This window comes from Podarcis bocagei (assembly GCF_964188305.1).
Source record: "Podarcis bocagei genome assembly, chromosome: 8".
NCBI classification, from domain to species: domain Eukaryota; kingdom Metazoa; phylum Chordata; class Lepidosauria; order Squamata; family Lacertidae; genus Podarcis; species Podarcis bocagei.
In genome coordinates, this window is record NC_138133.1 from 25,708,897 (window position 1) to 25,732,068 (window position 23,172).

Here is a 23,172-nt window from a genome sequence, read left to right on the forward strand (position 1 = left end):
AGCCCAAGGATCCTAACCCAAGTCCTGTGAAAGCAGATGGGAGAGAGAGCTTCTGCATCATCCGTTGTCCAGGATATTGCTCCGCCATCAAACAATTGCTCCAATTCAGCACTAAAGATTGGGTTTCCCCTGGGGAAAAGAGGGGAGAGAAGGGGAAGTCTGAATGAACCCATAGATTGTGTTTCCCAGCTGAACCTGGGAAGTTGGCGAGCAAACTGTGAGGGCAACTGGGAGCCTCCCCCTGCTCCTGACCAGGATCCTGAAGCTGCCCAGGAGCAGTGGAGCAGTATAGATTTGGAACGGTGGTTTGCAGAGGGGCATAGTTCTGAAGACAAAAGTTGGGGTGAACTGGGAGGTGGACAGCAAGGTGAAGAAGAACTGGAAGAGAGAGATCTAACAGACTCTTTCTGGCTGGAAAGTGTCCAGCCTATCAGTCCAAGGTCACGTAGAGCAGATAAGGTGGCGATACAAAAACGGGGGGGGGGGGTTGCGAGATCAGGTTCCAAGACAGAAGTGACTAGGGTGAAGTGGGAACACCTTTATGCTTTGTTCTTTTGCTGTGATCATTAAAGACTCAATAATAATAATAATAATAATAATAATAATAATAATAATAATAATAATAATAATATTTTATATCCAGCTCTCCCCAGCCAAAGCCGGGCTCAGAGCGGCTAACAACAGTAAAAATAACACAGTTTACATAAAATCACAATCAATTAATTGAAATACATTCTAAAATCAACTCAGAGTCAAATTAATGGCAACCATTGGGCTAGAGTTCTATGAGGATTGCAGAAGGAGAGAGGGGGTCAGACTGTGCCTTGGCCAAAGGCCTGGTGGAACAGCTCCATCTTGCAGGCCCTGCGGAAAGATGTCAAGTCCTGCAGGGCCCTAGTCTCTTGGGACAGAGCATTCCACAGATTGGTGCCACGTCCGAAAAAGCCCTGGCTCTGGCAAGGGACTCTTTTCGCTTTGTCCTGCTTATCTACAACCAATGGCGGGGGAGGGGGGAGGAAGCCAAGTCACCAGAGCCTGACTGATCAGGTGAAAGCCAGGTGACAGTGCCCATGACGCACTGACCACTGTACAAGGCAAGTTTAAAACACCATGATGGAGTAATGTAATGGGGAGCTTAAGAGAAGGCTGTGGTGAGGGAAGTGATGATGGCTCAAGCTATACCAACTTTCTTCCCTTACCTCCAGCATAGGTCTGGCGCTGTCATGGATCGAAAGAATGTGCGTTATGTTGTTCTTTTTCAGCTGTTCGGTGTCACGAGCATCTGTGGGAAAGGAGACCAGGGAGGAAAAGCCATTAGCACGGTGAGCCATATTTAACTCAATTATCAAATAGCATAACTTTGAAATGTGCTCCTCTCCCTATTAGCAGTGGATTGCTGAGCTACAAAGAAGAGAAGCTTTCCTGAGCATCTGCTGCCACACAGAAGCACGGACTGGCTACTTAATGGTCTTAAGAGAGCCAGTGTGGTGTAGTGGTTAAGAACAGTAGACTCGTAATCTGGTGAACCAGGTTCGCTTCCCCGCTCCTCCACCTGCAGCTGCTGGGTGACCTTGGGCCAGTCACACTTCTCTGAAGTCTCTCAGCCTCACTCACCTCACAGAGTGTTTGTTGTGGAGGAGGAAGGGAAAGGAGAATGTTAGCCGCTTTGAGACTCCTTCGGGTAGTGATAAAGCGGGATATCAAATCCAAACTCCTCCTCCTCTTCTTCTTTCAACAACAACAGTGTGCTGTGCTGACTAGGGTGCTGGGAGTAAGACGGCAGAGACCCGGGTTCAAATCCCCACTCAGGAATGAAGTTCATTGGGTGAGCTGGGCCCAGTTATGTTTTCTCAGCCTAACCTACCTCACTGGGGTGTTGTGGGGAGAGAACAATGGGTGCCAATTTGAGCTCCTTAAAGGGACAGGAAGATATAAATGATATAAATGGATTGTGCTGGGTGAGTTCTTTTTGGGGAAAGTCAATGGCTCTTTTACAACCAGACATATATGATCACAAGAATTGTCACCGTAACACCAATTCGCTCAGGCACTTTTAAAAGCTGCATAATAGCTCAAAATTCAGCAGTCACAATCTTTGTCCCCAATCACAGCATCTCTGTGCCGGGGGGGGGGGGCAGAGAAAAGCTTTTGAACGCATAAACTGGAGAAGGATGTTTTCTGAAGAAGGGAAAATCCCTGGCATCTCCCATTATAAACCACGAGCCCCAAAAGCAGTTCATTCAATGGAAAGTGCTGCTCTGTAGATGATCAGTTAATCTTCTTAATCATTTAAACTAACAATTCATGTCACAATGAGGAGAATAGAGGAGGGCGGAATCTAGATTTATCACCAGTTACGACCTTAAAAGTCGTACATTAGACGTCAAAGTATATGGGGGGGGGGGAGTGTGAATTCTAGGCCAGTGGTACTGACTCCTGGTTCATTTCCAGGCTCAATTCAAGGTACTGATTTTAACATTTTAAGTCCTATATGCACCCACCTCTCGAGCTACTGAGCTCTCCCCCAAAGGACCTGGTGAGGATCTCTCCTAACTTCACAAAAAAATGCCATGGGTTGTTTAAGATTTTATAGGTCAAAACCTAGAAAGAGACTCATGCTGTCATTTGCTTTTCAGTAAAGGTATTGCTAGCCTCCTATACACCTCCTACATACCGTACTGTAAAATGACTCTCAAAATACGGTACATGCACTGGAGATTTCTGCAGGAAAGAATTCATGGGCGATACGACTATCAGTGGCTACTAACCCTGTTGGCTGCCTCTACTGTTTGGACACAGATGCTTCTGAAAATCATTTGCTGGGAACTGCAGGAGCAAGGAGAGTCCTCCTCCTTGTTGTTTTTAATATATTTTTATTAAACATTTCTTGGTTTACAAAAGTATGTGCAATGTCCCTTTTTCCAAGTTACATTTTCTACAGATCAGTTTCATTTGCTGAGACCTTTGTGTTACATTAGGAAGAAAAGGGGGAAAGAGGTGGAGGGGGGACTGTTGAGTGGGGGTGGGGTCCGGTGGCAATGCTTCTATTCTACTTAGTGTATGTGCGAGGTTTTGTGTCAGTGTCACTTCAGCGAGTTCTCTTTACTATTCGCTTGTATTCCTTTGGTGGTGAAAGAGGTTGACCTAGGGTGTGGTTGGTTGTCTTTGATTGGCTCTAGTGAAATCTGCTTTTGTGTGTGAGTGGGGTGTGTGTTTTGATCAGGTTAGCCAGATTGATTTGAATGCTGTCGGCGGGTTCTTGTCGTTGTCTTGTTGGGCTGTGTATGTGATAAAGGGAAACCAAACCGGGGTGAAGGCGTCTTCTTCTATTTGTCCCCATGTCAGTTTCAGTTTGTTGGCGAGTTTTTCTAATAAGGGTGTTTCCCATACTATTTGGTACCATTGGTCTATGCTTACTCCTGACAGGTCTCTCCAGTGTCTGGCTATGATGCTTCTGGCTGCTGAGAGTAGATGGGTAATGAGCTCTTTGTGTTATGAGTGGGCATTATTGTCTTGGAAGATGTTGAGTAGGGCCAGTTCTGGGGTGACTTCTAACACTTGCTTAGTTATTTTACATATTTCTTGTATGAATGATATCCAGAAGAGTTGGATTTTGGGACATTACCACCACATGTGGAGGTATATGCCTGAGAGTCCTCCTTGTAATAATAATAATGAGGATGATGATGATGATGATGATGATGATGATGATGATGATGATGTGGGCTTCGCTGCTGGACTAGATGGGCCACTGATCCAGCAGGACCTTATGTTCTTATTTATTCATTTATTTGTATATTTTCTTACACTTGTACCATACCTTTCTTCTGCATGGAAACCCAAGTCAACATACACATAGGCTCTAAGTGGTGGTGACCCACTGAGGCACTGACCAGACCAAAGCCTGTTGACCTTCAGCAAGGCGGTGACCTCATGTGCTTGCAGACCATACCCAGAAATCTACAAATCTTGCCTAGGTTCTAGCAACACTCAACATTTGAAGTATATGTTGGTGTTTTGAGTAGACGTATGCTTCTCTCCTACCAAGCAAATACCAACTTTGGATTTGTGGGCAGCTTGGATTTACAGTCTATGGAAAGTACAGATAGAACCACGGCTTGGTTGTAGGGCATGTGCTCTGAATGCTCCCAAGGACCCATGTTCAACTCCCGGCTCCTGTAGGCAGGGCTCAGAAAGACTCCTGTCTGAATGCAACCAAGGAGAGGCATCATCAGACAGCACAGAGTCTAGACTGTGTAGACTGCTCTGAGCTAGATGGGAAATGCTCTGACTCAGTAAGGCGATGGCAGGTTTTTTATGTAACAAAGCTTTGTTTTGTTTTGTTGCTGTGTTATTTGGTGGCCTTGAGGTAGGTGGAGGAGCATGTTATGAGTAGATTCCAGTTTCATGTGGAGAGACCAGAAGAAACCAACTCTCTCATCTTTCTACCCCCTTAGATATCTTCAAATATCTAAAGAGCTGTCACACATAGGATGGAGCAAGCTTGCTTTCTCCTGGTCCCAAACCAATGGACCCAAGTTACAGGGAAAGAGATTATGACTAAACAACAGGAAGAACTTTCTGACAATAAGAGCTGGGTGCCACATCTTTGAGGGGGAGTGCCAACAGTGACAGGGTCTTCCCCCCCCCATGGTGCCCTGACTATAGAACGCCCTCCCCAAACACGTTCACTCGAGGCCTACTTTGTTTTGAAGTTTTGTGACTTACTGTATATACATGCTACAGAATATGCCATTTTTACATCTCATAGAATAAATTTTAGAACATTTCTCCATTCAAGATTTCCCTAATGTCAGTTGGACACTGCCTAAGGATAAACATGATCCAGACTTGAAATATCAGTAATTCCAGTGGAACATTTGGGGAGCCAATAGCTGGGGTGAGGAGTTGCAGGCTTCAAATGCACTTTCCAAACAAGAAAACCGTAAAAACCATGGCAGTTAAAAAGAGGCCTTTCAAATGTAGCCACCTTACATTTTAAGTCCAGAACAACCAAGACTAGAGGAGTTAGTTATTTAGAAATTGGCCTGTTGCATTCCACTTAGCATGCTGAAACACAACCAACTGTAGATCTTATTGCTGAATTGGGACGAGTTCCCAGCAGTCGTCCTGGTGAACTAACGGGCAGCTTGCTGAAGGATTAAACTGCCGCAGCTTAACCACCAGCATTTATATATCGCCTCCATAGAAACAGTGGACAACACTTCACAGGCCAACTGATGCAGCAGCCAGCAGAGGTTGCAAGTCAGAAAAGCTGCACAGCTCGAAGTCGGTGGTTAAGTGCTGACTCACTCTGCAATATCAGCCAGCTTCTCTTTGCCTCGACTCAATCACAGAGGGAGAAATCTAAAAAGAACCAAATTGGGAAACAGATACCAGGTCTCGGTTTCGCCGCGCTGGGTGTATTCAACCTTTAGCCACCAAGGTCTCGGTGTTACAGCCGACGAACCTCAGATCAGTTTGTACGTTTGTTTCTCACAAACGCAAAACCACATCACCGTGTTACTTAATCCACATTACTTACCTTCTTCCCATGTTCACCAGTTTTATTCTTTATCCACCATTTAATCGTTTATTTACATTCCCCAAATGACACATTCTTGTCAACTGCCAAAGCACTGAACCAATAAAGGGGCTAAGCTTTTAGCCAAACCTGATAAAAACATAGTGCTGTCAAGGTTACACAACTAAGCCTCTTTGGTTTGGGGCCTGTTTTTGGAACTGTAGCACGATCCTTAAGCAGTGCTACTGTCCCAAGGTGTGGCTTGGGATGCAGTTGGCAACAGTGTCTAACCCTGCCATCTCTTCCTTGCCGCCCATCCGGATTTTAGGTAAAGGTAAAGGGACCCCTGACAATTAAGTCCAGTCGTGAACGACTCTGGGGCTGCAGCGCTCATCTCACTTTACAGGCTGAGGGAGCCGGCGTTTGTCCGCTTCCGCAGACAGTTTTTCTGGATCATGTGGCCAGCATGACTAAGCTGCTTCTGGAGAACCAAAGCAGCACACGGAAACGCCGTTTACCTTCCCGCCAGAGCGGTTCCTATTTATCTGCTTGCACTGCATGCTTTCAAACTGCTAGGTTGGCAGGAGCAGGGACCAAACAACAGGAGCTCACCCTGTCACAGGGATTCAAACCGCCAACCTTTCAATTGGCAAGCCCAAGCAGGACAGTGGTTTAACCCACAGTGCCACCCGCACCATCCGGTCTTTACCTGTTTGGAAATGCCATTCCTCTGCCACGAGGCTGAAACTGTACCATGGCCCACTACAACTTTAGAGCAAAAAAGAAGTAATGTCAACATAGGATTTGCCATTGTCACCTCGTTTTCCCTTAAAATGGTTGTGGGCAGAGGTGAAAAGGGAAAGCCTCTCAATCTCACTTTTCAAAACTAAAATCTCTACTGACGCACAGTCTGGCACTGGTGCCAGTGCAAATACTCCAACATTAGTCACATGTCATACTAAACTACATGAATTGAACGAACAAATCTGGGAAAGAAGGCTGGAAGTTTACCATTACATCTGAATTTAAACTGAGCTTAATCTGAACAATGGATTATTGAATAGTTTAATGAAACAAGCCAACTCCGTAAACTGCAATCTGAAGTTGGTTTGTTTCAGGAAACCAGAGTCAATCTTACCACAGTTTGTTGAGGTTTGGCCAGTACATAAACTGTGGTTAATTGAAAACAGAAGTAAAATCTTCCAAACTTCTGCACTGCAGGGGGTTTGACTAGATGACCCTTGGGTTCCCTTCCAACTCTACAGTTCTATGATCCTTACAGATCATGCTTGAGCTATGTGGCCCATCCAGGGGAGAGGGTGGTGCTGTGGTCTAAACCACTGAGCCTCTTGGGCTTGCCGATCAGCGGTTCGAATCCCTACAATGGGGTGAGCTCCCATTGCTCTCTCCCAGCTTCTGCCAACCTAGCAGTTCAAAAGCACACCAGTTCAAGTAGATAAATAGGTACCACTGCAGCAGGAATGTAAACGGCATTTCCACGCACTCTAGCACTTGTCATGGTGACCTGTTGCGCCAGAAGCAGTTTAGACCTGCTGGCCACATGACCCAGAAAGCTGTCTGTGGACAAGCGCCGGCTCCCTCAGCCTGAAAGCGAGATGAGCGCCACAACCTCATAGTCGCCTTTAACAGGACTTAACCATCCAGGGGTCCCTTATCTTATACTTCTGTGGCACCAGATGCTGAGCTTGCCCCTAGAGTACCATTTCACATACTACTATGTCTCAGACTTACAGCATGGGCCTCATTCATCCATTCCTCAGCTAATGTCTACAAAGGCTGTGTTGAGCTGAGGAAAGCAGGGTAGCTGAAGACCAAAATGAGTAGGTAGCAGTGATGGAACAGATGTGGGGAACTATCATTCCTGCAGCTCCCTCTCTTCAGGCAATGGGAACTAGCATCAGACTTGCCACTCAGCAAAGCTTCTTCATATTTTCTGTGAGAACCTACTGAGCTCTGTCCCATGACCATTTTTATTTTCTTTAATTGGGCAAACCCGAATTTGCCTACCTCAGATTTTGGAGTGTGCACCATGCTAGCTTCAAATACAAGACTCTATGGGCTGTGGCAATGTACTCTGCACCAAAGGGGAAGGAGTAGGCAGATACCCCACTTGAAAGCTTAGTGGTGATGATCACAAAACCAGACAGGTTTAGGTAGAAACTTGTGTCTCTTTCACATAAGCAACTGTAGGCCAGGGGCTAGGAACCTGTGGTTTTTGATGGCTTTTATTAGAATACAATTCCCATCAGCCATGACATCAGCCAAGGTAGCTCGGCCTGATGGTTCGTCCAACAGTAACAGGAGGTCCACAGGTTTCCTACTCCTGCCTTAGAAGAACCATCCAAAGTTTGGGAGAGACAAAGTAAAAGTAAAATTCCTGACATTCCTGTTCAGCTTTTTTTTAGGAAGTCCTCCCCCCAAAGAGTGATACATCCAGGTTTTCCCTGACATTTTGCCAATTCAGCAAATCCCCCCATGCCATTTTTACACCCAGAAACCAGGACATGCCAGGAACTTTCCTGACGTATGGCAAGCCTAGACAAAGCCTAGACAAAGCTGTCACACACAGAGAGACACAAAGTTTGGAAGCAAAATGTGGTTGGGCACTATGACTGCTAATGACACTGAACTTACCTTTAAAATTTCCAAGGAACAAGCCAGGAAGAATCTGTGAGACAGAAAGAAATATAATATCAAATGTACATCTCTTGTGGTAACATGATCTGACGCAGTTCAATTTGCATACAGAATGGAACATAACACTGTTTATATCTGCAGAGTCTGGCAACATGGTAAGGGCAGCGTGTTTTTCCTTCCAATCTTCCCCACTTCACTTTGAAGTTTTTTTCTTTTTAGTTTCAGGGTCCCGTAGCTTAACAGCAGTTTAATAAAGGCAGGAGGGGACCAGTAAAAGAAACCTAAACCACTGTTTCTCAAACTCGCGTCTCCAGGGATTTTTTTGGATTACAAATCCCATCATCCCTGACCACTGGTCCTGCTAGCTAGGGATGATGGAAGTTGTAGTTTGAAAACAGCTAGGAAACACTGCTCTAAACTAAGAATCTATCACTCATTTTACACCAAAAATACTGTAACTTTACTTAAATCAGTAATGGGAATGGCTTGATTTGAAGCTATCTCTGAACTCAGGGCTGGTCCTCAGTTGTCCCTTAGATGGTTTCTGACTTCTTTTGAAGTGTCCTGAACTTAATTACATTACATCTTAATACAGTGATACCTTAGGTTAAGTACTTCATTCGTTCCGGAGGTCCGTTCTTAACCTGAAACTGTTCTTAACCTGAAGCACCACTTTAGCTAATGGGGCCTCCTGCTGCCACTGCACCACCGCTGCACATTTCTGTTCTCATCCTGAAGCAAAGTTCTTAACCCGAGGTACTATTTCTGGGTTAGCGGACTCTGTAACCTGAAGCGTATGTAACCTGAAGCGTATGTAACCTTAGGTACCACTGTATACAGTTGTAGCCATTGGTTTATGTGTCCTTCAGCATGGGTCTTCATCACCATCCACAATCTATCTCTTACACATTTGGAATTAGAGGAAGGAGCAGACACTGGGAGTCCAAGGACCATATCTGAACCTTGAGGCTTTCACTAGGTCTCTGTTTGGAAACTTAAGAGGCAAAAGACATGAGGAGATTGTGGGTGTGGAAACAGGACTGGAGATTATGGGAGACGGGACAACTCTCCATGCCCTCTTCATTATATGGCCATCATATATATTGATAGCCAGAAATTTTGGGGTGGACTATCCGTGTCCATGGTATTATTTTCAGCCCAGATCTGCTATGAGCTCCCAGCTACGTGGTATCTGCTGGACAAGGGGAGCTATTTGTGTACAGTGGCTTTTGTAGCAGGGGATCTCCAGCCCTCCCGCCATTTTGTAGAGGTGAGGAGGGCACCGAGAGGGTTTGAAGTAACAACCACATGCAAACGAACAGCTCCTGGCCTATAAAGCAGCTCCAATGTCAGATTAGGGTGGTTTTGGTTTGCCCTATTTAAATAGCTGCCAGGGAAGGAGGACACACACACACACACACACAGAGAGAGAGAGAGAGAGAGAGAGAGAGAGAGAGAGAACGCCCAGCATGTGAAAGAGGAGAAGCTGGTTAAATCTTCTGCCCCATGCTGCAGCTCTGATGAATATATCCCTCCCCTAAGGTGCCATGGCCCATTAGTGGTATCCCCCATATGACTAAATGGGTCACTCGAAGCCGCTTGACAGCCGGGGCTGACCAGTACCTCATTTTTTATCATTCCCAAGTCCTGAACGAAATCCAAACTCAAAGCAAGCAAATGCAAAAGACTGCAAGCCACATGGATCGAGTGTGGCAAGAGGTTATATATCAAAAGCCTGCCAGCTTGAACAAAGAATGTGCTCAAGATTTATCCGGCTTCTCATGATCTTTGGCAGACCAGCCTTCCTGTGACAATGACACAGAAAGGGGGGGGCCCGGAAATTTGCTCATCATTTTAGGAATGTACACAGGCTGATATCAGAGGTATGACAATGGCAAGGAACATGCAATTTGACATTTTTTTTAAATAGGCCAGCACCAAGAGGCACATGCCAGTTAAAGTCACAGGAAGCTTTTCCATGCCCTGTTTCACCAGAGAACCATGACAGCCAGAACAATGCAACTCTCGTACATCACTTATGCTTGCCTCTCTCTGAAGGGATCTGCAGGTACTACGTGACCTGCATATGTACCAAGACATGTGTGGACTAGGGTGCTGTCCCCTTTCCCCGCCACAGTTGTCATTCCTCTCACAACACTTCTTAAGGCAGGCAGGCCTTTGCACAAGGACCAGGCCACATCACAGTCCTGAGGGATCGTTCAACCAGCAGAGGATGAGACTCTTAATCTCATGTTGGGTGAAAGTTTCGTGCATTGCAGTTATGCTAGATCAGTGTTTCCCAACCTTTTTTGGGCAAAGGCACACTTGTTTGATGAAAAAAATCTCGAGGCACACCACCATTACAGCCCCGTGACGTCAGCGTGCAGCGTCACGCCGGGAGGGACGCACAAAAGTGTAAGTTTCAATTTTTCCCCCTCCCCCTTGCCGGGGAACCTCCAAGCTTTGGGGGTGGGGGGGGGAGGAGGCAGCAAAGCGAGGCAGGAAGGAGAGCGCGGCTTGGCTGGGTGAGCTTTGGCAGGGGCAGGGAATGAGAGCCGCGAGGCGGGCGCTGCGGACGGTGGCGCTGCCCGCCGAGCTCGCAGGCAGCCAGGCAGGCAGACAGCGAGAGCCCCGCGCTGGGCGGCCTCTCCTCGCCGCCACCGCCCCGCCTCTCGCCCTCCAGGCAACATCTCGCGGCACACCAGGCAACATCTCGCGGCACACTAGTGTGCCGCGGAACAGTGGTTGGGAAACACTGTGCTAGATGATCCTTGTGGTCCCTTCCAACTCTATAATTCTACAACCATGATAAATGAGGCTACACTCTTGTTAACATGTAATAATGATAATAATAATAAATGTTTATTTATACCCCACCCTTCCCGGTTCAGAAAACTGGGCTCAGGGCAGCTAACAACAAATTTAAAACACTTAATTGATGCTACAAAAAACAGCATAAAACGTGAGTAACAATAAAATCAAAAAGCAATTTAGGGGGGAAATCCATCCAATAAACATTAGATGATCACCAGGGCTAGCTGGCTAAATTAGTCCTATTTGGCCAGCGAAGAGACGAGGGGAGAATTAACTGTGGGATCCCAGAGCGGGTAATCTTCATAAAAAGGGGAGGGGGAGGGAAGGAAGGGGAATAAAAGATCAAGCCAGGTTCAAATTGAAAGCCAAGAGGAATAGTTCTGTCTTACAGGCCCTGCGGAAGGAAGTTAAATCCTGCAGGGCCCTGGTCTCATGGGACAGAGCATTCCACCAGGTCGGAGCCATCACTGAGAAGACCCTGGCCCTGGTGGAGGATAATCTAACTTCCTTAGGGCCCGGGACCTCTAAACTATGATTATTCATGGACCTTAAAGTCCTCTGCGAGGCATACCAGGAGAGGCGGTCCCGTAAATATGTAGCACTGCTAATGCACAGGAATTGCCACAAAACTGGCCATGTTGCTTCCATGCCCTTCTCACACTTTGGCCCCTTCGAACCAATGCTAATCTTCCTGATCAGAACTTTCTCTTGATGCATGCCATACTTTTCAGATGGTCTCGAACCCTCACTCCATATGATGCCACCATATCAGCACCGCACGTTCTTTGGAAGAGGCTGACATGGAAATGATGCTACCTGAGGAGAAAACAGCATGCGTTCCCCCATGATTTAGATCACAGTGGCAAAGAGCCACAAGTTGGCACAAGAAGATGCTTGCCTAGTCCCTAAACTTTAGTAGTCGTTCCGCCTGAGAATTATAAGATCCTCATAAATGCACTTCAGTATGCTTCGGTGTTGCCCACTGAACTCCAAAGCACAATGAAATGAAGCCACAAATGGTCTTGATGCATAAAACTCTTTGCCCATGCTTTTGGGGTGAGGGTTAAATACAGGGGAGGGAAGTGCTACTTACAACAGGGATAGGGAAACTGTGGCCCACTGGATGTTGCTAGACTACAGCTCCTATTATCTCTGACCATTGGCCATGCTGGCTATGACTGATGGGAACTGAAGTCCAACAACATCTGGAGTGTCTTAATTTTCCTGTTCATGATCTATATTCTTATAGATTTGGGGGAGACCCCCTCCAAACCCTAGAAATTAAGAAATTGTAGGGTTTTAATTATTTGGGGTGTGAAGGGAGAAACAAACTGCAGATGAATTCCTATGCAAAACAACCTGGCCAAGCTAGGGCCAGTAAGAAACAAATTAGGGCCATTGAGGGCCATGGGCAATGCAAGAGGACTGTCCTTCCCCCCTCCCCACCAGAGGAGGGGACAGAGACAGGGATTGGAAGGTTGTCAAGGTGTGAGGTGAAAGGAAAAGTCTTGAGCAATAATTGCTGGGGAAAAGAAGAGGGAAGGAAGACTAGGATCCATCTTGGGCAGGCTGGCTGCTGGCTGGCTGGCGTACAAGCCCCTCTTGAAATGACCATGCTGTAAGGTCTGGACTCCCTCCTTGCAGACTGAAGGTGTAAATAGGTGAATAAACCATATTTCTTAAAGCTGCAACAGTCTCCACTGTGTCTGGAACCCCATGGGCTCTTGCCACCACTCGGCAGACAGAGGGGGAGGCACCCAGCTTTTGTGACAATATCATGTCACATCAGATCCCAGAGGAGGGAAGTACAGTTCAGCAGTAAAGCACAAGCTTTCTATTCCAAAGATGCCAAGGTCAATCCCTCACAACTCCAAGAAGGGCCGGAAGAGACCCCTGGAAACCTTGCTACCGGTTCCGTGTGGACAAGATGAAGGAGATAGAGCATTGGTCTGATTCGGAACAAAGCATCTTCGATGACTTGCCAAAGTTACTGAGGCAGATCCCCGCCCCCAGGGAGCTTACAAGATGAAACAGACAGTGGGGGGAAACCGAAGGCTCAAAGGGTGGGAGAGACCACAGTGTGTGAGAGGAAGAATGTGAGCAAATGCTGCCGATTCCGCTTCAGGGAGGTTCCAGCAGCAGGCGAGCGACTGAAGGCAGCATTATAGACAGGTCAGGCAATGGGCAGGAGCAAACAACAGCCAGATGATCCAATTGTGGCAACAGCAGCTGTTAGCAATCTCTGGGGGTTGCCTTTTGTCAGAAACATTAAGGAAGCGAGTAAGCCTGTCTGGCTTACGAACAAAGGGCTGCGGTGTTTTTGGAAAAATTCAAGTAATCCACGGCTGGCCGATTTCTCTTGCCTACACCATACATGGTTACGGGAAAAGGGTACACTCCGTTTACCAACTAAGGGCATTGATACCAACAGGCCTGGTCATCTCCAGGGGTGCGTGGCTTTGCAGTTAGCCTCTGAGCTTCTTGCGACCAGTCATTACAGCCCCATCACGGTAATTATGGATGAAAAAGGTGGCCAAAAGCAGCTCGCAAGCCCACTCACTCAGCAGCCACTTCCTCTCCTAATTGCACACTTATGACCCCAGCTACAGCCAAACTTGCCTGCTGCTGTTGGGGCCAAGATCTAGCCCGGTAAATCAAAGTACAAGGTGGGTGGGACTCTTCATGGGCACGCCCACCTCTCCTACTTAGCCACGCCCACACACTTGACCAGAGGATCCTATCAATCTAGGCAAAGGAAGCCTTTTATGTAAGCTGCATTAAAGGCCATCTCCAAGTACCTTAAATAATAATAAGTGGATTAGAACCCTAAACCATCTTACATGGACACTTCATTGTGATGGATAAAACTTCCACTTCCACGATGTTTTGAGTAACCCAAGCAGAGTAGTAGAGAATATGCTTTGTACAGAAACAGCCCCAGATTCAAACCCCAGTATCTCCAGAAAGGGCCGGGAAATATTCATTTCAGGAACACTGGAAAGCCACTGCCTTTGGGTCCCTAGATGTTGCTGGACTACAACTCCCACCATTCCTAGCCAACATGGCCAATGGTCAGAGATGGTGGGAGTTGCAGTTCAAGAACATCTGGGAACCCAAGGTTGAGAAAGGCTGGTGTAGATAATACTAAGCCAGGTAGACCAATGATCTGACTTAGAACAATAGAATTGTAGCATTGGAAGGGACCACAAGTGTCAACTAGCAATGCAGGAATCTTTTGCCCAGCCTGAGGCTCAAACCCATGACCCTGAGATTAAGAGCCTCCTACTTGACCAGCTGAGCTCCTGCTATAAGGCAGCTTCCTGTGTCCTCCTTTTTATTAAGAGAGACATCATGGTGTGTCATGAGGTGGGCATGAAGCATCTCATCCAACTTCTTGCCAGGCAGACATAGCCAAGTCTGGCTAAAGTGTTCTGCTTCTTTCCTCTTCTTCCGCATTGAAACTATCCAGCTTCCTTTTGTCAGCCTCCCACTTTGCAATACGGGCATCACTCCTTGGTACACTCTGGCATCAGGAAGCCATGGGTAGCAGCACCAAGCCATCACACACTGAACGCCACCAACTTCCAACACAATCCGTATCAGTGGGGGCAACTGGGATGCACGCACATGCAAACCACCAGCCTGTGTGGAAATGTGCAAGAAGCCCAGGATCTCCTCTACATTATTATTATTATTTAAATATAAACCAAGGATGGGGAATCTGTGACCCTCCAGCTCCCATCAATCCTGACCACTGGCCAAATGCGAGTCCATTCCTGCATTGCAGGGCGTTGGACGGGATAACCCTTCCAGCTCTACTATTCTATGATTCTATAAAGCTAACGCCACTCTTCTTATGACCAAAGGAGAAGGCGACTGCAAGAGGCTCCTCTAGCGATTTAAAGAGCATGCACGAGCTGGCCAAGGAGGAACCCAGCTGCAAGTTCTTCGACTAACCGGAGCGTTTCCGCCTGCCTATGCAAAAGACAAAATGCGCCTCCAGGAAACGAGCCGTGAAAATAGCACACTATGTGCGGTGGTGGTGGAGGAGGAGGAGGAGGAGGTTGATGGTGGCAAGGCTGGCGCAGATCCAGCCGCGCGAATTATGAGGCGTTTGCTTTCTCCAATATTGGGGACTCGAGGTGTGAGGCCAGGAACGAGCTTGCCCAACTGTGTAAGGCTTCTGTCCTACACAGGCTCACAAAACCAGCCTACGCACATGATGATGCGTGTGCCCAGAAGGAAGTCCCGCTTGCACCTTACCCTCCCCTCCCCAGCAACAAATAAACTTGCAGCCTCAAGTCTCAGACATTGACCTCGGTGCGGCTTACTTCCGAGTAAACAACCGGGGGAGGGAGGTCGGGATGCACATGAGGGGGGGCAGAGACGGGGCAAACCAGCCTCCCATTTCAAGCGCCTTCGTTTGCTAGCCACCCACCACCACCACCACAAAAGCCGTCGCTTGTTGCCACTCAGTATCCAGAAAGTTCCCCTTAAAGGAAGCGTCGCTTTTAAACGCCCTATTTCCCACGGATCAAAACAAGCATCGAGTGGGTGGCTTAGTTTGGGGTGGGGAGGAATCCTCTCTATTTGTTTCTTCACTGGATCGTTTCTGAAACCTCGCGCGCGAACGCATTTAAAAAACAAAACAAAACCCAGAAACAAAACAGAATAAGCAGCGTTTTTTTTACCTTGTTCATCCCATTCCCCATGGCTCTAAGCGGTCTGAAACTTTAGCACCAGAGACTGGAAGCAGCCCAGTTGGTGGGACGCCGCAAATAATAAAATAAAATAAAAATGCGCGATGGGCAGAGGAGGAAGTATTTACTCCGTTGTGAATGGGAAATTGGGTAAACGGGGTGGTTGTGTTGTTATTTTGCTGCGCAGCTCGCCAGCATCTTTCCCCCCCCCCGCCCGCAAAACTGTCTGCCAGCCCGGGACTTTCCTCCTAGGCGTCTTATGATCGGAGGTTTTTCCGCCCGGCCGCCCCTGGACTCGGCTGGAATCGGAGCAGCAGCTCGGCTTGAACTAGTTGCGAGCTCGCCCTTGCCAGGAATTGCGTCTCGCTCCGGCCCTCCTTGCCTTCAACCACTCCCACGTGCGGTTAAAATCCAGGCGCCGAGCGAGCTTCCCCCGATCTCGCCGCCAGCGACTCTGGGGCTCGTAGTTTTCACTCTAACCCCGCGCCGGGCTAAGCCGCGGCTCGAAGACTACAGCTCCCGGCATGCGCTGCGCCAAGCACGGGCTCCGCCCTTTCGAACGCATAGCGGAGCGTGAGCTTTCATTCCTGGAAGGATGAGTAAGCGGCGTCTGGGGCTTCTAGGCGAACTGTGGGCGTGGACGTTCAGTTTCTGAGCAGGGGCAGCCCAATTCCGCGACTTACTTCTCTTGCATATAAAATATTTCTATTTTTTGCCGTTCATGCAAATCAGCACTTTGTCAGAAAAGAGTTCAAGCCCTCGTTGCAGGATCTTTTCTTTCTTCCAGTAAATGGCTACATTGGAACATTGTTTACCACGACGTGTATTTCGATGTTCCAGTTATAGCAAAGTTTTCGGAGCTGGAGATAAGCAGGAGTTGTTTTGTGGGCGTGTCGAAGATAGTGTTATCGGCTGTGGTGTGTGCCGTGTTTTCATCCCATCCGTTTTTGCAAATTCCGCCTCCATTGCCCTCAAAACCCCTGTTGTTGTTTTTTACCAGAAGCTATCGTGGGGATTTCTGCATGCAGTTTTTAATCCATCACAACCTACTCAGCTTTAGTGCAATGGAATCCTATGCATGTTTACACCCAGTTAAATTGTTGTTGTTTAGTCGTTTAGTCGTGTCCGACTCTTCGTGACCCCATGGACCAGAGCATGCCAGGCACTCCTGTCTTCCACTGCCTCCCGCAGTTTGGTACCTAGTTAAATACTCCCTTAAGAGAAGTGGAGCTTAAAGGTAAAGGTAAAGAGACCCCTGACCATTAGGTCCAGTTGTGGCCGACTCTGGGGTTGCGGCGCTCATCTCGCTTTATTGGCCGAGGGAGCTGGTGTACAGCTTCCGGGAGGTCATGTGGCCAGTTTCCCTTTCCGCCACAGTGGTACCTATTTATCTACTTGCACTTTGACGTGCTTTTGAACTGCTAGGTTGACAGGAGCAGGGAGCGAGCAATGGGAGCTCACCCCGTTGTAGGGATTCGATCCGCCGACCTTCTGATCGGCAAGTCCTGGGCTCTGTGGTTTAACCCACAGCCCAGGTAAAAGAGCTACAAGCTTTAAGAACTTTTTGGGTCTCCTTCAGTAGCTAATGGTTTTCTGGTGCTTTGGGTACCTCAAAAGTTAGAGAAACAAGCTTGAAACAGCTGCACGTTAAAAAAAGAATAAATTTAAAACCCAAATATAGTTTACAGCAGGAGTGGGGAACCTGTGGCTCTCCAGATGTTGTTGAACTACAGCTCTCATCATCCCTGTCTGTTGGCCATGCTGGACTGGGGCTGATGGGAGTTTGAGTGCGGCAACTGGAGAGCCAAAACTTTATGGAACTGCACTATTTAAAAGCCATTCTTATAGTTGACAAGCCTTTTTGTTTAGAAGCATCTGCAGTTGCTAGTAACTTAAACAGACCACACCTCCTTCCTATCCTTTATTCTGTTTGCAATAGCCTGTTAGAACATTGATGAAAGGGACCAGGAATCAACATACCAGCAAAGTATGACACAGGTCTAACAGGTCACAAGCAGATTCCACTCTGACGGAGCAAAGTCACCTGTGGTCAGGCTTGGAACTGTTTGGAAAACTGGAATGGTTTCCCCCAAAACTTGGTTTATTCTGAGACAAGCTGTATCTAATGTCATCCCTGTGGATATACACCTCATTGAAATTACGATACATATCTTCTCACTCCTGCTTGTTTGCCAGAAGACAGAATAACAGAGTTAAAAGTCAACTTCAGGTGCAGTGCTGGAAATCCAGGACATTAGTGGTGCTATGCATATATCCCTGTGCAGCTGATTCACAGATGTAGCAGGGGGCCTTTTACCTTAATGGGGGATACAGTAGTACCTCAGGTTACATACGCTTCAGGTTACATACGCTTCAGGTTACAGACTCCGCTAACCCAGAAATAGTACCTTGGGTTAAGAACTTTGCTTCAGGATGAGAACAGAAATCATGCTCCAGCGGCGTGGCGGCAGCGGGAGGCCCCATTAGCTAAAGTGGTGCTTCAGGTTAAGAACAGTTTCAGGTTAAGAACGGACCTCCGGAATGAATTAAGTTCTTAACCCAAGGTACCACTGTATTAGGTGCTAATTTATCATGTTTGTATCTCTCTCCAAGCTGTATTGTTTAATTTAGGCTATGAGACAATTGGCTGCACAATGAGCTTCTGCTAGAATTTTCACATCGAAATCCCAAGGACTCTTACAACTGCAGCATGTATATAGTTCAGTGGGCACCCATGATTGTGATAGCATGGAGAAAATAGATATCTCGGACCGGGGGTATGGATTTTGTACATTAAAAAACCCACTCAGGAAGCCCTATGGTCATTCCGATTTAATGCCATATACTAAATGAGCCACACTTCTCTCTCAGCCTAAAGGGATGGCTGGGATTAGGTACAGCCCACCAGGCAAAATAGTGTCATCCTTCAGTAATCTGTCATACAGTGATAAGAATAAGGCATTCCTCCAGCAACAAAAAAAGGGCATCATAGCTAATTTTGCACTGCTGAGAATAATAGAGATAAAAAGCCAAAAATACTTTGTTGGTTGACTTCCATATCTTTTGCTTGTATGTGTATGCCTATTTATAGCAAGGAAAGGGACCAGGTGACTTTCCTGATGTAGTTGGACCACAGCTATCATCACCCCTGGCTGAGGCCAAATGTAGCTAGAGTTCAGCAACATCTGGAAAACCACAGGTTAACTACCCTGACTCATAGCTCCATTCTCAAAAGCCCAAGTCCCTTAAAAAATGAAGAATAACCAGAGTTCCCTTTTGCAATCTGAAGGATGGTTCTGCACATTATTGGCCTTTGTTCAAATTCAGCAAAGGTCCTAACCAGATGCAGAAAAGGGTAGTACTAGAATGACACTTGTTGCAAATCTCTGTCTTCATAAATTGGACAGATGGAAAAAGGAAGGTCTGTCAAGCCCAGGACCTGTTGTAGGAGGAAGGGCGCCTTCATCCCATTGTTATTGTGACTGTGTAGATGGCATGGCCTGTGTGAAGTTCCCAAAGCTTCCTGTGGCCTACATTGTGGATGGGAAGTGACAGGCAAACAATGACATACTCCCACCTTTAGGACCAGAAAATGCATAAACCTCAGCCAGTTCCTCTCTGTCCAGATTCTGTCATTGCATGGCACCGGCCAGTGCAAAGGATGAAGTCCTCTAAAAATCATTGTTCTCCATTGTTAATTTTCACCTTGGAAAAAAGCACCCAAAGTTAACCCTCACCCCAGACGTAAGAGGAGAAAGAATTACTTTGCAATCAGGGTGGCAGCTACTGCAATGACAGCCCACCTCTCCCTTCTTGAAGGCAAGTATGTAATCAAAGAAACAGGAAATACCGTATTTTTCGCTCTATAAGACGCACCAGACCATAAGACGCACCTTGTTTTTGGAGGAGGAAAACAAGAAAAAAAATATTCTGAATCTCAGAAGCCAGAACAACAAGAGGGATCGCTGCGCAGTGAAAGCAGAGATCTCTCTTGCTGTTCTGGCTTCTGGGATAGCTGTGCAGCCTGCATTCGCTCCATAAGACGCACACACATTTCCCCTTACTTTTTAGGAGGGAAAAAGTGAGTCTTATAGAGCAAAAAATACGGGATGTGAACTGGTGACTTCTACAAAGTGGAAGCTGAATGGGCTGAATGGACCGGGGAGGTTTTTGTGCCACTGTCCTGCTTCATCCAAAAATTGATTTCAGGGTAGATAAAATAATTTAAAATCAAGAATTGCAATATAAAGCATCACCAACAATCCCCTAAAGTTAAGAGTTAAAAACCATTCAGCCAGCTAGAAATGCCCTAATGTAAAACGCTGAGGCAAAAGGGGTTTAATTTGATGCTGGAAATAATATGGTGTCAGTGCCAGACCTTACCTCAGAGCAGGCTATTATTATTATTATTATTATTATTATTATTATTATTATTATTATTATTATTATTATACCCCACCCATCTGAACCTCCATGATGCACGTCATCTAATGATGGAACATGAGGAAAGGCACCCAAAATATAATAGTCTTTGCCACAGCTTTCCACTGGAAACTATCACCCTCAGCGAAGTCATTTCACTATCAAACAAATCACTTGACCAAATATTTCTGTAAATAAAAGCAAGCAGCTACTCCAGGAAATTTCACAATATCCTTTTATATTATTGTTGTTGTTATTTCACCTGCTGTGATAGTTCCTTTATTTGTCACTGTCGCACAGAAAATGAAACTTATCTTAATCTGCTTGAATATCTGGGCAGTGCAGTAATGTAGAGAGACAATTTCATATTTAGGAGCTTTTCCACTGCTGAGTAATTTTACTGTTTAATATAAACTGATAGTATCTGGCCAAATATTCGGGGGGGGGGTGTAAGTCACTATAGAAATGAAGGTAGGTTTCCTGTGTTGGTTGGAGTATTTTGCCAAAATGTCTTGTCGTAGTTTCAGAGCTGAAACCATATCAAACCATTTTCAGAGTTTCACTGTTTCTTCTGGCGTCGTGAAGCAGGTGTGTTTCACAGGCTTAGTCAGCTGTGCATCTCAACATGATTTTCAGCACAGAACCAGTCAACAGTATCCTCTAACTCAAAATTGTGTATACAGGAGGACGTCTCAAAATGTACGATGACAAAGTGACTTGTATTGAAAAGCTGGAAGGGCAAAAACTCAGCACCCCCTAATTGGTGGTCTGAAGATCTTGCTGCCCTTTCTACATTTAAACACGTGGCTTATAATGATCCATATTTAGATACCTGTTTGGACATATGGACTGCATATGTCCTGTTGAGTGCAATGAGGTTTAGGTAAAGGTAAAGGGACCCCTCACCATTAGGTCCAGTCGTGGCCGACTCTGGGGTTGCGGCGCTCATCTCGCTTTATTGGCCGAGGGAGCCGGCGTATAGCTTCCAGGTCATGTGGCCAGCATGACTAAGCTGCTTCTGGAGCACAGAAACGCCGTTTACCTTCCCGCCGGAGTGGTACCTATTTATCTACAGTGGTGCCTCGCAAGACGAAAAGAATCCGTTCTGTGATTCTCTTCGGCTAGCTTTTTTTCGTCTTGCGAAGCAAGCCCATTGACGGATTAGCGGATTAGCGCTATTAGCGGCTTTTAGCGGCTTTTAGCGGCTTTTAGCGGTTTATCTGCTGATCGGATCAGCTGATAAGCGGATTAGCGGCTTAGAAAAAGGGGGGGAAGGGGAAAAACCCAGCAGGAACTCGCAAGACATTCTCGTCTTGCGAAGCAAGCCCATAGGAGATTCGTTTTGCGAAGCACCTCCAAAACGGAAAACTCTTTCATCTAGCGAGTTTTCCGTCTTGCGAGGCATTCATCTTGCGGGGCACCACTGCACTTGCACTTTGACGTGCTTTTGAACTGCTAGGTTGGCAGGAGCAGGGATCGAGCAATGGGAGGTCACCCCGTCGCGGGGATTCGAACCGCCGGCCTTCTGATCGGCAAGCCCTAGCCTCTGTGGTTTAACCCACAGCGCCACCCGCGTCCCAATGCAATGAGGTTTACTTCCAGGTAAATTAATATAGCAGGTTCTACAACATCTGGAAAGCCAAAGGTTTCCCACACATGAAGTATAGAATTGGAGTATGATTGTAACAGGAGTGTGTAGATACAAATACATATAGGCAACAATGAGTCCTGTGGCATCTTCAAGACTAAACAAATTTGTTATGGTATAAGCTTTCGTGGACATTTTATGCCACAACGTTTTTTTACTTTTTCTTTGCCACAATATATTTGTTACTTTTTAAAGTGCTGCAAGACTCTTCCTTGTTTTTGCAACACAGCTCCCTCTCGATACAATATGTGCATTCCTCTGACTGTTTCCAAATGTGGTGGATGTTGACATTCATAGGTGTTTATAATCTCCGATGAGCTTCGTGGATTTGCTTCTATATTCCCACACCAGAGAATATTAACAAGCACGTTATAAGAGGCTGCCAACCCCAAACTGCGCATGTGTTACTCTGCTTACTATGGTTTGTTCACAGTGAACCAAACTGCACCTTAGTGGAACTACATGAACGTGTGGCTCCCAGAGAGAAGCTTGCAGCCAATCTGTACCTCCCTGGTCCTTCATGTTCCTGCACCACACTGAGCTAAGGCAAGGTTTGGCTTAATTCAGGGTTGGGGAACTTTTGGCCCTCCAGAGAGTTGTTGGACTACAACTCCCATCAACCTTGACTATTGGCCATACTGGCGAGGGCTGATGGGAGAGGTGGTCCAGAAACATCTGGAGGTTCAAAGGTTCCCAACTCCTGGCTTAGTAGGAGTTCGCTCCTTACTGAACACAAACTGATCTAACACAGGCATAGATGCAAGGGAGGCAGTACGGTCAGGGATGATGGGAGTTGTAGTTCCATAACATCTGGAAAACACCACATTAGCACATTGCCAGAGCACCCCAATGCTACAGTGCCACAAAAGCAGGAACAAACCCCATAATGTGTTTTTGTGTGTTTGTGTTATGAAAAATTACAGGATTTCAGCAGGAAGCTATGGGCCATGTGTGGCGTACTAATCATGCCACATATCCCTCCAGAAATATACTCGGAGTTGAGTGTTGATTTCATGCTCTTTATTTCAGCTCATGGTAAACAGTGAGTGAGTGGCTTTCCCCCAAAACCTCTGGCTATATATATATTATTTACACAATGGATCCCATGTGATTGGCTGATTCAACTCCCCTCCTGGAGCCTGATTGGACTGTTCCTGCTGGCCAATCAGGTTGCTGATTCACTTCCTCCTGGAGCCAGTTGGGCTGCTCCTGCAGGCCAATCAGGTTGCTGATTCACTTCCTCCTGGAGCCGGATTGGGCAGCTCCTGCAGACCAATCAGGTTGCTGCCTTCTAGGATCCTACCTGCCTATTGTTCTAGGATCCAAGCTCAGTACATAACACCTCCCTAGAAAGTTTTAAGTTCACAGATCATTTTGACCAGGCATAGGCAAACTTGACCCTCCAG

General features: G+C 46.6%; 1 protein-coding gene and 1 long non-coding RNA gene across 2 annotated transcripts in view; both read right to left on the bottom strand.

Moving 5' to 3' along the window:
* The window catches only part of DUSP22 (dual specificity phosphatase 22), a 48,183-nt gene extending 32,089 nt beyond the window's left edge, over positions 1-16,094 (bottom strand). Inside the window, exons 1-3 of the mRNA XM_081206664.1 lie at positions 15,688-16,094; positions 8,180-8,213; positions 1,200-1,282 (exon numbers count right to left, since the gene is read on the bottom strand). Coding sequence (XP_081062790.1) covers positions 1,200-1,282; positions 8,180-8,213; positions 15,688-15,708 — 138 coding nt within the window. The 5' untranslated portion in view covers positions 15,709-16,094. The remainder of the gene's footprint in view (positions 1-1,199; positions 1,283-8,179; positions 8,214-15,687) is intronic.
* Positions 1-23,172, bottom strand: part of LOC308594002 — a 104,647-nt gene that overhangs the window by 59,746 nt on the left and 21,729 nt on the right. The gene's annotated exons all lie outside the window — the stretch shown is intronic.